Here is a 15,318-nt window from a genome sequence, read left to right as displayed (position 1 = left end):
ATTTATGGCAGTACTAGTAAGAATAATCTTGATAAAATCCTCAAACAGCAGAAAACAGCTATAAGAATCATGCTCAACCTCGATAGAATTGACTCAGTAAAAGTAGCGTTCTCACAACTTGGAATCTTGACAGTTTATGGCCAATACATTTTTGATGTTATTATCTTCTTCAAGAACATTGCTGGTACAAACTTAAGGAATAATACACACAATTATAATACGCGTTTCGGTCGAATTACAGAAAGACACAGATTACATATCTTTGAGAAAAAAACAATTTACAGAGGAGAGAAATATTTTCTGAAGCTACCAACTAGTTTAAGAGTATTAGAAGATTCTCAAATATTTAGAAAGAACTTGAAGGAATATCTGGTGAACTTATCGTTGTATTCGTTATATGAGTTTGACGCTAATTTTTAAATAAATTATAAATTTCTTTGTAGTCTAGAGATAGCCTAGCCCTAGAGTTGTAAAATCTTTGACACTATTCATATGTACTAATTTTGATGAGCTGATGATTCAATTGTGCGACATTAATTTTTCTTTTGATGTTATTATTCTAACCGAATGCTGGATTAGGACTGAATTTGTACTCCAGTCCATTCGAGGATATGATGTATTTTCCACCATAAACAACCCATTACAAAATGATGGTGTAGTTGTTTATGTTAAAGATAGTATAAATGTACAATGTGTTGAGCTACATATTAACCAGGCAAATGTCCTACATATTCGGTTGGATGCAGCAGACAAAAAGTGGAACATCCTTGCAATATACAGATCACCGTCCTTCAATGATATTACAGATTTCCTGAGTGACTTGGAATCGATCCTGAATGAATTAAGAGGGCAACAAGTCATATGTGCCGGAGACATGAATATTAACACCCTTCAAATTCGTCCACATCATCAATTGAATGACTACTGCGATCTTCTAAGCGAGCATGGGCTCAGACTCTGCATTAAACAAGCAACCAGAACTACAACAGAAACTGCTTCTTGCATAGATCACATTGCTACCAACTCCAGAGATAATCTTTTTCCAATCATTTATGAATCAACAATAACTGACCACTTCACCACAATTCTAGGAGTGCAACATATTTCGAGAAATAGTGCAAATGAAACTGGAACACATGAAATAAACGAGAAAATAGACATTAATAGCTTGAAGAATGAACTACTGAATGAGGAGTGGATTCATGTTTTAGAAGATAATAATCCAGATACATCTTATGACACCTTCTTATCAACTCTGAGACAACATATACAAAATAATATCAAGCAGCATCGGCGGCAGAAGAAGTACAAACCCATCAAACCATGGATCACCAGAGGTATAGTAGCAGCAATAAGAACCAGAAATCTTCTCAACAAAAGAAGAAAGGAAGACCCAAACAACATTAACTTAACCAACTTCTATCGTCGGTATAGGAATACACTCACAGCTTTAATTCATGAAACAAAGGACCAATACTATAGAGAGAAATTGTATGAAGCTGGAAAGGATAATAAAAAATGTGGAAAGTAATCAAAGATGCTACTGACTCTAAATCAAAAACAAAAATGAAATTGAATGCTATTAAAATAGATGATAGGATTTTCAATCTAAAGGAAAATCCAGAAACTGTGCTCAACCACATGAATAACTTTTTCACAAATGTAGGTGAAGAAATGGCGGAGACAATAATAGATTCCTTAAGAAAACCACTAGACCAAATCATATCCCAATATAAACCTGTTACAAGAACTCTACACTCCATCTACTTTCACCCAGTAACTGAAGATGAGCTTCTTGAAGCTATTAGTAGTTTGCGAAATGACAGTGCTCCAGGACTTGATGGAATCAATAATAGAACATTGAAGTCGATAAAAAATGTAATTGTAAAACCATTAATTCACATATTTAATTTAAGTCTGTCAAAAGGAATTTTTCCAAAAGCTATGAAAGAGACATGTGTTAGACCATTACATAAAGGAGGCGACAAAACAAATGCCACCAATTACAGGCCTATTTCACTTATAAGCAATATTTCTAAGATTTTGGAAAAACTGGTAAAGAAACGTCTTGTGAATTACATGGAAAAAAACAACTTACTATCTAGGAATCAATTTGGTTTTCGTGAGGGGAGGAGTACAGAAGATGCGGTATTAGAATTGTCAAATTTTGTCACAGATAAGCTAGAAAATAACAAAAAATGTGCAGCAGTGTTCCTGGACCTAGCAAAAGCTTTTGACACTGTTAATCACAGTTTGCTGCTGAAGAAATTAGAAGCCATGGGAATTAGAGGAGTTCCTCTAGCATGGTTTAGATCATACCTCTGTGACCGGCGTCAAAAAGTCAAAGTTGAAGAACATCTCAGTTCAGAGGGAACGATGAAGTTTGGGATTCCCCAAGGAACAGTTCTTGGGCCAATTCTGTATTTGGCATATGCAAATGAGCTATGTTCAATTAAGATAAGAGGAAGAGTAATAGCTTTTGCTGATGATACGTGTATACTATTTGGAGGAAACACCTGGGAGGAAGTTTTTAATCTGGCACAGGAAGAATTGATCAAAGTCGATAAATGGTTAAGAGAAAATTTGCTTACAGTAAATGCAACAAAAACGAAATTTTTAGCCTTTTCTCTGACAGAACGGACGAGACCACCGGATTCTTCAATAATCCTGCATCACTGTGGAAGCACCAACAACCCGTGTGATTGCCCTTCAATTCAACAAGTCAATGAAATAAAATATTTAGGAACAATAGTGGACAACAAATTCAAATGGGACAAGCACATTAATCTATCAATTACCCGGATCAGGAAGCTTCTCTACAAATTCTATCAACTCCGTAAAATCCTCAACTATGAGACATTAAAAACTGTTTATTTTTCTTTAGTGCAATCAATTTTAAGATACGTCATAATTATCTGGGGAGCTACGAATTTTACACATGTTGAACCTCTCTATAAACTTCAAAAACGAATACTAAAAATAATAGGCTTCAAGGAGAATCAATTCCCCACGAACATTCTTTTCAAGGACAGTAAAGTACTGAGTGTAAGACAACTCTACATCCAGGCTATCATCACGCGAATGAGGAGAAACAACGAACACATAAGACTGGCAGATCATAACCATCAAACAAGGCAGAGAAACACGTATTCAATAGTACCAAGGATGAACACTACATTTGGGCAAAGAAACTACACATATTTGGGACCAAAAATTTATAATTCAATACCAAGTTACATTAGGGAAGAATTCAATAGACACAGGTTCAAGAAAATTTTATTTTCCTGGTTGGTTGATATTGGAGTGGAAAATTGTGAAAATTTAGTTAGACTGTAAATATTGAAACTATTTATTCTTCATTCCACTCTTTACTGTTTTTCATTTTTCTAAAAATAACCTTTCTTATTATTATCCTTAATAGAACATTAATATTTATTTACTAATTCCATAATTTTGTTTGTTTGTATTATACATTTTTACTTATTTTATTATAAAAAACTTTAATCCCATATCAGTGAATGAAGTTTGTAAATAGTAATTATTACACGCAATAAGCAACTAATTACTTATACCCCAACACATATAATATATAGTGGGGTGTATATTTATTCATTGAAATTATCATTTATTCATTGTTGAAACACCGCTGATTTATGTAGTTATATTACAATACTATATTATCAATATTCTAATGTTGCATTCAATCTTCATTGTAATTAATAAGTTTTCATAATATGTGAAATTTGCTGCATAATTGGCTGTTGTACTGTAATTTATTGTAGATTCGTGTATGAACCAGAATGTATTGTAACTTACTTGAATAAATAAAATTTGAATTTTGAATTTGAAAAAATTTAAAAATAGAGAAAGTTTTCTAACATCTACTTTGAAACACAGTGTCTAAACTAGAACATAGTTATTAGAAAGTGTTCCGCCATGGACAACAACATCAATGGTATCATTATGATCTATCGTAATTATACAATAATTCAAAAATGCAATAATTTCATTCAGTATCTGTAACTATGAGCTCCACTTATAACATTATGTACTGGAAATTCTGCTCTGATGTATTTTTTCAAAGCGATGAAACTATTCTATAATATTGATATAAATTATCTACGAAATATAATTTATAATTTTATTTTTTTTTAACAAAAACGTCGTTCAGATTCCCTAGCGGTAGTATTTTTCATTTGTTTATCCCTTCTATTATATATTTTTGTAGATACTGTCAGCGGAAGAATTTGTGGAAGGGGTTTACGTGAGGTTCAGAGATCTGTCTGGAGGCTCTCAAAAGTACAACATGGTCACAGTTCTCAACGCTGGAGCAACTAGTTACACCGTCACCAACTTGAGAAAATTCACCAAGTATGAGTTCTTCCTGGTGCCATTTTTCAAATCGGTCGAAGGTCAACCGTCCAACTCCAAGATTGTACAAACACTCGAAGATGGTAAGAGAATCTTCATATTCGTTTCAGAATTGAATTTTTGTAATTTTTATTTTATATAACCTACGAAGCATTTCAGTGATTTATATTCTTAATTACTCCATTCATTAGAAAACAATCAACTTGAATCACGGATTTTATATTCAATAGAATGTGGAACAATCATCTAGTAGTCATGAAAGATTAAACCAAGCGAGTACACTATTACTTGCAGTACCTATCTAATGAGTATTCAGTCTTCATTGTTCATCCCAAACTGATTAAGATAAATTATCAATTGAAAATTTCGTATCTTCAGTCCGAGCAACTATAAACTTCAACTGCTAAATTAATAGAAAAATTTGAGAAAATTACATTAATATATTTCTCTTTCCAGTTCCTTCAGCTGCTCCCGACGGCGTTGAAATGGGAACTATCAACTCAACAGCAGCTTATGTCAGGTGGTATCCACCATCTCCTCAGCATTATAACGGCATTCTACTGGGGTACAAGGTAAAAATAGAGCATCATCAATTAGGCTGATTAATCATAATTAATTATTCTTCTTCCGCATTCATTCTCTACTAAATTATGAATAATTGATAGAGATTTCCTATTCAATTAAGTGGGAACTTATAGGTCTTAGTAGGCGACAAAGAACTAAGAAACTCAACTGAAATATTTTTATGAATTTAAATTGATCAGACTTCAGTCATGAATCATTTCAACAGAATTACTACTACTAGTGAAATTATCCCTGATCTGAGCCTGGCCTGAACATGAACATTTTGTGAATATAAAACCTGTGAACATCGTTGCCTGGTCACTGAATGATCGTTTGGTCTTCATGAAATATTTACACTGCAATAAAATTAGAATTTTTTCATGTTTACCGGACCACAAAATATTTACACTGCGATAAAATTGTGATTTTTTCATGTTTTCCGGCCACAAAATATTTACACTGCAATAAAATTGTAAATTTTTCCGTGTTTACCGGTCACAAGATATTTACACTGCAATAAAATTGTGAATTTTTCCATGTTTACCGGCAACAACAGTCTTATACTGGCGTTCAATCTTCATAGATATAATTTATTATCATTTAATAAAAACAATATAAAAATCTTGAAGTACTCTTTATTTTTAAAAACTTTATAATAGAAGTTAATTATTAAAACTTAAATATAAAAATGCAAGTTGAAAATGACCTAAGTTGGGGTCGAAACTAGTTGTTGAACTATTCTAGAGTTTTTAAAAAATAAAGGGTTCTTCAAGAGATGTTTATATTGTTTTTATTAATATGTGAAAAAGTAGCCCATGTGAGTCAAGTGTTTTTAATTATCATTATTTTATCATTCATTGTAACAGATACCTCTATATATCATCACAAACTCATGTTGCAACTATCTGTCTTCTTTCCAGATTCAAATCCGTGGCAACAACAGCCGCATCCTGGCGCAGATGTCGCTGAACGCTTCGACAACATCGGTCCTCCTGAACAACGTGACGGTAGGTGGGGTTTACACGGCGCAAGTGGCCGCGTTCACACGGGCTGGCGTCGGTCCATATTCGGGCGCCGTGCCTCTGGCCTTGGAGCGACCCCGTTTACACACGCAGGCCACAGCTGAGGCCACAGAGCAGACGTGGCACATTCTGCTGCTGGCCTTCCTCCTCCTTTTCGTCTTCCTCGCCTTCTGCTCCACGCTCTACCTGCGCAAACGGCATGCGCTGTCCAAGCAGCTCGGCCATCTTGATGGTAAGTGCTCCAATTCAATAACAACAGGAGTTCAGTTGTTCATAGAAATTTTGTACATAATTATTGAATAATTATCCAAAAATAATACAATTCAAGTCTAATATATCATTTTTAAGTAACAGGATCAGGCAAATTTGGAATATATGTTCAAGAAGTAGAAATAGACTAGACCCACGCTTCATAAAACAAATTCAAAATTGAAATCTCCATTCCAACTCGAAAAATAATCAAATTTTTTTGTAAAAATTATTGAATTTTATTCAAACCACTAAATTTCTGAGAAGAGAAATTTGTATAATTGATTATAGTTATGAAAATTCTCTTGTAACTTTGAAAATCAATCTCATGAGAATCGGTCACTGAAGCAACACCATGATGTAGAATACTTTCAACATTTCTATTTAAAACATTGTGTAGGATGCCTATTTAAATATGTTAGGATACCTACTATGAAGGCCTCAGTCAACTGGCGAATAGTTACCTCAAGCAACTACTGTCAAACATTAACGATTTTTAGCTGAGTGCGGGGCAACAAAATCAGGCAACAACGTCTTTGGGATCTCTCCAAAATTTATAAAATTCAGTTCTGAATAATTCTTCGTGTGCCTTTTATTATATTCATTATGCATCCCCCTATCTAATCTGTACTTCATTCTGATGGGGTTCAAGACGAAGGTTCACGACTCTTCATGTCATGAAAGAGTTAGGATGAGGAGCTGAGTACCGTATTTCAAACCTTTGATTCAATATTCATCAAGTGCTCAATATTCAAGCCTCAATGATCAGTGCAAATAATTGGTAAGTATAATAACCAATAGGCTCAAATAATTGGTAAGCCTCAATGACCTGTAATTATGAGCATTGTTGATATAGCCAATGGTGAAATGATTGATTTGTGTTGCAGTGCCGGTCGTGAACGGCAGTGACCTGTGTCAGCTGAACCTGTTGCACATGGGAGGGGTGGGGGGCGGTGTGGCAAAGGAGACGCTGTGGATCGACCGCGGCTGGGGCGTCGGGACGGTCGGCAGCGACAAGGACACCGAAACCAAGCTGCTGGCGCCGCCTGGCGTCGAAAGCGCAGACTACGCCGAGGTCACCAACACCCGGAACCTGTCCACCTTCCACAATGCACGCAAAGACTGCCAGCCCACGCCCTATGCCACCACAACGCTCATCAACCCCAACAATAGGACTGAAGTGAGTCCTATATTCTTTCACAGCATTCAATTATCTTATTGCTTTTACCACGAATTGTCCCTCTAAGCTGAAACTGAATCAGATCATCTTGAAATTTGACTTATATTCTCATTGGCTACCTACTCTGTAACAATAATAAGAGAACGTTGAGCTCTGTAAAGATTTTCATCTCAAAGTTTATGATATTTTTTATAATAATTCCCATTCATGATTCATCAAAAAGAATATCTATGTTAATGTATGTTTGATTATCCGATAAAATAACTCTTTGTATGTTAAAATACTAAGAAACTGAATTTATTCTATTGTTTTGCAGGATAGTGGATCACCATTTATTACTCAAAGTTTGGATTCATCGTCAGAAGCTAAAACAAATTCAACTGAATCGAATTCAAGACAAGATAACATGACACCAGATCCAGGTAATCTAATAAAGTGTATTTCCCACACTTACTTATTAGTTAATTTATATAGTCACTCTATAGATACTTTACAGAGTAACTATAGTCCTTCCTTTTAGTATATCCATTAATGTTAATTTACTGATAGGAAATCATCATATTCATAGACTAGAGATCATCGCAACGATTGCAACCTTATCGCTAAATAACTTGCTGTCTTCTACCTGTCGAATCTTTTTAGTTCAAATCCATATACAATAATATTTTAAAAGCATCAGAATATGTATTACCTTGCAGCCTAAATAAGTTGAATCTTGAAACTTTTGACTGTAAATATGTGTATTTTTTAAGATTTGGTGATATTCTCTTATAAGTTTAAGCCATGGAATAATTTTCATTCAATTGAATGAAATGAAACTATATTATTCAACATTATCATTCTGTATTAGTTAGGTAATTTATATCTCATTTAGAATTCTTTGATTGAATTCAGAAACGATTTTCAATGCTTTTTATTTATCATGGTACCTTAAAATAAATTATATTAATGAACAATAGTATATTACTGATTAATTATTCAGAAATTATTGCTTCCAGGTGAACATGATCAGTTTATGTACCTGAATAAAACGGCTGGACATAATGTTCAGTGGACTGATTTTATGACTAGTCCTCCACAGCAGTCAGTCTCACATGCTATGGACAGTAATAGGTTATTTGCACAGGTAAGATATTTCCTGCAATTATAAAAACAAATCCTCCACCGATAAATAATATTGTTGTAGGCCTGATATATTATAGTGTTGATATGTTTTTTTTCTACTGTAAAATGCAATACAATAATTAATCACTGTATTGCAGTGATATCGTTTCACTAATCATGTTTTGTGTTTACATCTTCTGACTCTCGAAAGTATAAAGTTTACCTATCTAGAAACTCTTGTAGGAAAAGTATGAACTTATAGCGATTTGTGGGAGGGGTTGAGGAGATTGGTGAATGGAGAACTGATTTCATGAATCATTTCATTTCCTCTTCTCCCAGTCCTCATGAGTAGCTTCCTTGTATGCTATTTGATTATGAACTATATTCCATATTTTTAACATTCCAGCAACATGTTCAGTTGAGTGTTTGTTGTTACAAAGTTTTTAATCAACTATGATAACTTGAAAAATATATTATTTTCATCATACACTATCAATCCTATAATCATCCTATACATTCAAATCATTATGTTATAATTTCATTTAAAAAGAGAGAATAAAGGGCAGAAAAGATCCAAATAATGCAAATAATCCAGCCTATTACATTGGAAACCATACAGTTGGCTAGGTATTTCTCCTCCTTTCTTCCAACTCAGCAAACCTCACCATGAAGCCTTTTTTTGTATTGGAAATTTGTATTTTGATTCTATTGTTTCTGTATTTTGTTCTATTTTGTGTTGTTGAATTGATTGAATATTATTTATTGAATTGATTGTATGACGCCAGTAGCCTCTTACTGAAGAAGAAAGATCTTGTTTTATGGATGGTGGAGAGCGAATGTATTTGGTTTCAGAGCGAGTGTATTTGTCTTTTGGATTGAAATTAGTGATTTGATAAATTATAGGCCTAAAATTCAGGCTACTTGGATTTTTAATATTAATTAGTAGAGGTAGATTCAGGCGAAAACCTGTTTTACCTCCAATCTGGTATTATTTTTTAATGATTGAATAGGTTTATCATATTTTTTATTTATTATTTTGAACAAGATATTAATTTTCAAGAGAATTACTAGTAGGCTACTCTTCGATTTTTAAAGACAATTCATTTTGTCATTATCAAGCTACTTCCTTCTAGTGATTCTATTAAAAAAAGTTTTTACATAATTTTTTGTGAATAGCAGAACGGAGTGCTAAGCGCTAGTCCGCAACTGTCGAAGCGTTCGGGTGCTGGCGGCGGGTATTCGTCGAGAGAGGGCACCCCGGGCCCAGGCCCCCCTGTGCCCCCCGTCCGGAGTGGCAGCACCCACTACTCCCCCCTGCCCCCCTCCGACAGCATGCACCCTCACCGGCATCATCACCATCATCACTTACCCCCCACCCATCATCCACCACCTGTAAGTCTATATTTCGAGTTTTTTTAATTGAAATTTATTGCCATGAAGTTTCTATCGTGTCTAGCATAATAATTCAACATTCATCTGTCAAAAAGTCAATAACTTTTTATTTATAATAAAAAAAGCCAATAACATTCTCATATAGACTAAACTATGTCACAATGTAATTCTAACTTAATTCAATTCAATGTAATTTTAAATAAACGGTTTATTATTGATTAGATATTATCGTAGATAATAGATAGCAGAGCAAGATATCCCATAGTATAGGGCGTTCATGTTCCAATTTTCACTATCAACTCAAGCCGATATTCCATGACTGTAGTTCTTTTTGTGAAGCTATGTGACGCTGGTAGTCACTCATATAATCTCTCAATAATGTGCAGTTATTAAACTCTCACCCAGCAAGAACAGTAATAGTAGACAGTAGTCGATAACAATTGGCTATCAAAAGTTAACAAGAAAACGACTTGAGATTTGGAACATAAACGACCTATACCATGGGATATCTACTTATGCTATTTCTCTGTATGATAATATCGATTTGATTTCATCATATTTTTTCAAAGTATGCAGATTACAACAAATGTAATATGTGCAGGCATGCAGTTTATGCAAATTTATAATAACTATAGCAATTATAGAAAGCAAAGGTATTCAATACATTTACAACGTATGAAATAAAACATTATTGAACGATATGAATATGAAATGCTATAATTTTCATTACGATCATAAATCAAATGTAGGCATATATATAATATGATAATACATACATTACAGTAGCCTACAATAGGTCATGTAAGTTATTATGTAAGTTATATTATGTAAGTTATAGTAGGCTACTGTTCTGTATAGGCTTATCTATTCAGAACAGCTTGTACAATTTGTACATAAAACTACCATGATTGAAAATGAATATTCAACAATGATATCCTTTCTATGAACACCCAACTGAAATTCTATTAGAATTTCAATAAGATGGAGCGTGATAAATCAATATATCTATTTATTTTGATAGTGCTATTTCTTATGTTATTTTATATTATGTTATACATTTATAATACACTTTCTGTGAAGGAACTTAAAATAACAATAGTATATTATAAACATGTTTCTCATACCTATTTTTGATGTTCAATATTGTGAATAAATAAAGTGTATCGTAAGTGATATGAAATTTCTGATATTTATTGTTTGTTGTGCTTTAACTTTCCTCTTCATTTATTTCAGCTACCACACTTTACCAAGAACTGTAAAGGTAATGCGTGCAATAGCTGCGGCAGTGGGAGCTCGTCAGTGTCTAGTTATACTTATCAATTTCCTGAATCTCAGTCTTCAAAACTGCCATCAAATTATAGTCCCAGGTAAATGAATCTACTTGCTTTTTTCCAGTCAATAGTTTTTTCTTTCTTTAAATGCAGAAATTATAAAATTCTCGGTTATCTATTATTTTTTCAATAAGACGGAAATCATACTCCCATCGATCAGCTATATTAAATATATATCAATAAATTTTATAGATGAGACACGTGTCGGTTCTTTGAGCTAATATTGGCTTATTTTCTCGAACATTTCTCGAATATGAAAAAAATTTACCGGTACTGGTATCGTATAGTGTTTTAGTAGTTTTAAAACTATTGAAAGAATCTGAAAAATTAGGAAAATGTATAACATCATATAAAATAACATAATTTGTAAGTTATTATAGTGTGTTGAATAGAATATTATAAAAGCACGCAAATAGAATTTTATTTTGTGAATGTGTAACTTGAATGAAATAAATGAAGTCACGATTCACTTTCTGTGAAGGAACTTAAAATAACAATAGTATATTATAAACATGTTTCTCATACCTACTGGCTTCTCATTCTCATTTCGTATTTTCTAACTTCACAATGGTGCGTTGGAAAGTTTATTCAATTTGTATTATTCATTTTTCCAGAATATGTAATCAATTATCATCACAACAAGACGATTACAGTATGAGTGGCAGTGGCACAGTAATAGAAAGAGGAATACAGTCTACATTGTCGAGTATCGCCAGTGATTCAAGAACAAATACAGGTGAGCTAAAAACGTTCAATCGACACTATCCATAGCTATATAATTATACAGTATGGATTAAAATATCAAAACAGTTCGATCAAAGAGATTTTAATTAGTGGAACCATATCTTTAGTACTTGCATCAGAGAATATATTACATATTATTATGATAGGCCTACACTATATTGCAAACCACGAGCTCTGCGGATTCCATGCGACAGAGCTGCAGACTTGCAAACCTTCCATACATAAAGGCCTATGTTACTCTGAAATTAGCTTCAGCAAGATGAGTATGATTGCTTAAATTAGGCACTTCAAATGACGAATTTGAGTTATCCTGTTGTAGTAATAATTCTATATTGGAATACCTATGCAAATCTCATGAGATTAGTGTCTCACAGACCCTGATGATAGGCGATGAGATTAGGTCGGTGTAGTTTAATAAAAGTTCGAGGTTTGTGCCAGAATAAGTTATAACATTTCTGATGCAAACTTTATTACTATTCATGTTTTGAAAAATTGAGTTGACTATACGGAAATTCAGAACAATTGGAATGTATAATCTTGACGTCATCTATCATAATAATTATCATCATTTTGACAGAACTGATTGTACTAAAGTCTAGCCTAGGGCTAGTTATCAGCTATAGTTGTTAATAAAGCGACAGCAAATTATAACGAATCAATCGGTTATTTACGCTGTACAGGTTCTGAGGTACTATTTGTAATTCATAACTCATATTTTGTTTGAATTCAGGAGACTGGAAAAAATCAGTGGACGACGATGGAACAAGCTGTAGCAGTTCTCACACGTGTTGTTCGTGCAGCGAGTCATCATGCGTCTATTCCGAGCCAGCCCGTGTTCCCATGCCTCATATCCACAACTAATAGTAGGCTACCATATTATAAGACCTGCCACTACAAAGATAAATACACCTGCCATTAAGTATATTAGCCTGCGATATCAGTAATTTCCCACCACAATGTTGTCATTATAACGAGTTTAATGATGGATGCTCTTCTCAGTGGACTGAGGCATTTATAAAAAAGCATGCCTTTTTTGAGGTTGAGATGTGAGATCTCAGCGTACAAGACACAATTTAACTCAGCAGAGGTTGGGAGCATCTAGTCCTGATCAAGTGATTGAGGTTTTTTGATATTGTACATTGATTTATTTTGTACTTAAAAAATATGACTGAAATCTGCTATAGCTCAGCCAGATAAGGAGCTTCTAACTGTGGCCAGAACAGTTGTCGGCTTTAGTCCCGTTGAGAGCTAGGCTGTTTCATCACTTCATCATCTCATCTCATTACCCACGCACAAGTGAAAACTTATGTGAACATCATTCAATAGTAAAGTGTTATCCTCTGCATTGCTAATGAAGCGCAAAAAGAGGACACTGGAGTGAATTCTCAAGCTATGTTCATAACTAAATCATTTCTATCATGCCAATACTTGGGAGTATTCTATTTTTTTGTTTTTGGCAGTTCAAAATTTAATAAAGTTTGTAAAAGCCAGTAATTTTGTAAGATAAGAGTAGTTGTTATGGAGCATGACCTATTATTTACAGCTAGGCCTATCAATTTTATAGATTTTCCAGCAAGGTATTCTTAATTCGAGATAATTTAGGTACAGAATGGTTTTTATAAATTTCGTTCCAAATCAATTTCCAGATAAGTGTACAACACATTTAAATCTCCCCAGTCGCTAGTCTTTTGAGCTATTTATTCTTCACAGAAACAAATATCAGGCTTTTATTAACAGATTCTCTCAAAATATTGAGACTGATATTGAAGTGATGAGGTATTGCATATCTGTTGATTGAATTTCACTACCTATAATGGAAATATCAAGACTTAATTGGATCGTTTCATTTGGAAAATATCGGAACTGCCTATAATAATTAGTTACTCTATATAATTAGTAGCCTACATATTGTACAATAAATTATTGTTGATCTCGGATATTTTAAACGCGTTTATTGGAGCCTCAAGAATTTTTCCCATTCAAGGGCTTTTTATCAAAAGGATTTAGTTTTGATAAGTTCATTGCGTTTTTTTTATAATTTTGCTCCCATTGTTTTGATAACAACAATTATAGAACATTATAGAGCTGTATAAAATCGATTGTTGCATTCAACAGAAAAGGCTTGATACCTAGTCCTGTATAGTGTATGTATAGAGTTGGGTATTCTCAATGCCAGTAATTTCAAAAATGCCTATTTGATGCTTAAGAGGCTGAGTGAAAAACTATAGGCCTTCATCCATGCTCATTAATCAACTCTAATTGTATTGGAACTTATTTCAATACAAAAGGGAATTAATGCTGAAATTAAAGTAAAGTTCGTTCTTTCTTCAATTTTGAAATTCTGAATTAGGTAGGTACCGGTACCCAAAAACATATCCACATCCCATTCTTACTATTTGTGTCTCTCTGTAGTATCTACAAAATTAGCTGAAATGCTGACTGAAAAATTTATAAATTCGTCATGATTGTGACAATAAGATTTTTTTTACCAATTTCATACTTGGTAAAGAATTTAAAGACATTAGCTCAATTGAGTGTCTAATTCATTAGAAAATTGTTCCATCAAGTATGGAAAGTCTATTTCATTTTCTATAGCAATGCATAATTATTGTTAAAAAAAGTTATAAAAGTTAATTAGTCCACGTTGTTTAGAAGGTATGCAAATCTAATAATTATTAGATATGTCTGGTTTCTATACTACCCTGGCCATAATACGAATAATGATGATATTTATGAACTACTCGAGTACGGGTACCAAGTTTCTTTTGGTTTCTTTCAATGGAGTATCTCACTGTTTTCTATATTAAGAAATTTTGTAAAAGCTATTTAGTTGTAATGAAATAATTGTGATTGCTCTTTTAAGAACATGTCTCACCCTTTTCCAAATTTATATACTTTTTGTTTGATCATTGATACTTAGGACGAATTAGTACGACCCTTCTGAAATATTGTGTATTTTGTTAAGAAGATCTATATTATCACAAATGTAATACTGTACGGTATTTAATATTCTATATCTAGCAATCATCAATTCCTCCGCTACCTACTTATTATATAATAAAAACCTTTACTACGTTAATTTTTTTTAAAATTTCGACAAGAAATTTGATAAATGTATATTTGTTGATTTTGTGATACTAGCAAACTGTTGAATATTGTATTATAATAATGATAGAGAACTAACAGTGTAGAGTTTGTAAATTTATACCATATTATTAAGTGTTTGTGTATGTGTGTGACTTATTGAAGAAACTATTATTTATACCATGTACAGTATGACGCTCTAACAATCTCTATTTATATAGTTGTACATTATGTAAATGCACATTTTGTAAGAAATAAATAATACTTGTAGCTCATA

The 15,318-nt window shown here is 33.2% G+C and overlaps 1 protein-coding gene across 2 annotated transcripts in view; it reads left to right on the top strand.

Annotated features, from left to right (window-relative positions):
• LOC111057012 (roundabout homolog 2) overlaps nt 1-15,318 on the top strand; it is a 26,724-nt gene extending 11,406 nt beyond the window's left edge. The window contains exons 7-16 of one of the 2 annotated variants that reach the window (XM_039427994.1): nt 4,229-4,454; nt 4,828-4,943; nt 5,856-6,189; nt 7,094-7,386; nt 7,703-7,808; nt 8,385-8,512; nt 9,670-9,882; nt 11,116-11,249; nt 11,828-11,949; nt 12,688-15,318. In XM_039427994.1, coding sequence (XP_039283928.1) covers nt 4,229-4,454; nt 4,828-4,943; nt 5,856-6,189; nt 7,094-7,386; nt 7,703-7,808; nt 8,385-8,512; nt 9,670-9,882; nt 11,116-11,249; nt 11,828-11,949; nt 12,688-12,818 — 1,803 coding nt within the window. In that variant the 3' untranslated portion in view covers nt 12,819-15,318. Of the gene's footprint in view, nt 1-4,228; nt 4,455-4,827; nt 4,944-5,855; nt 6,190-7,093; nt 7,387-7,702; nt 7,809-8,384; nt 8,513-9,666; nt 9,883-11,115; nt 11,250-11,827; nt 11,950-12,687 lie in introns of both variants that reach the window. The other variant, XM_039427993.1, reaches the window with a different exon arrangement.

The sequence above is a fragment of the Nilaparvata lugens genome, chromosome 5 (assembly GCF_014356525.2).
Source record: "Nilaparvata lugens isolate BPH chromosome 5, ASM1435652v1, whole genome shotgun sequence".
Taxonomy (NCBI): Eukaryota; Metazoa; Arthropoda; class Insecta; order Hemiptera; family Delphacidae; genus Nilaparvata; species Nilaparvata lugens.
The sequence above is the reverse complement of the archived record's forward strand: the minus strand, read 5'-3'. Positions and strand labels throughout refer to the sequence as shown.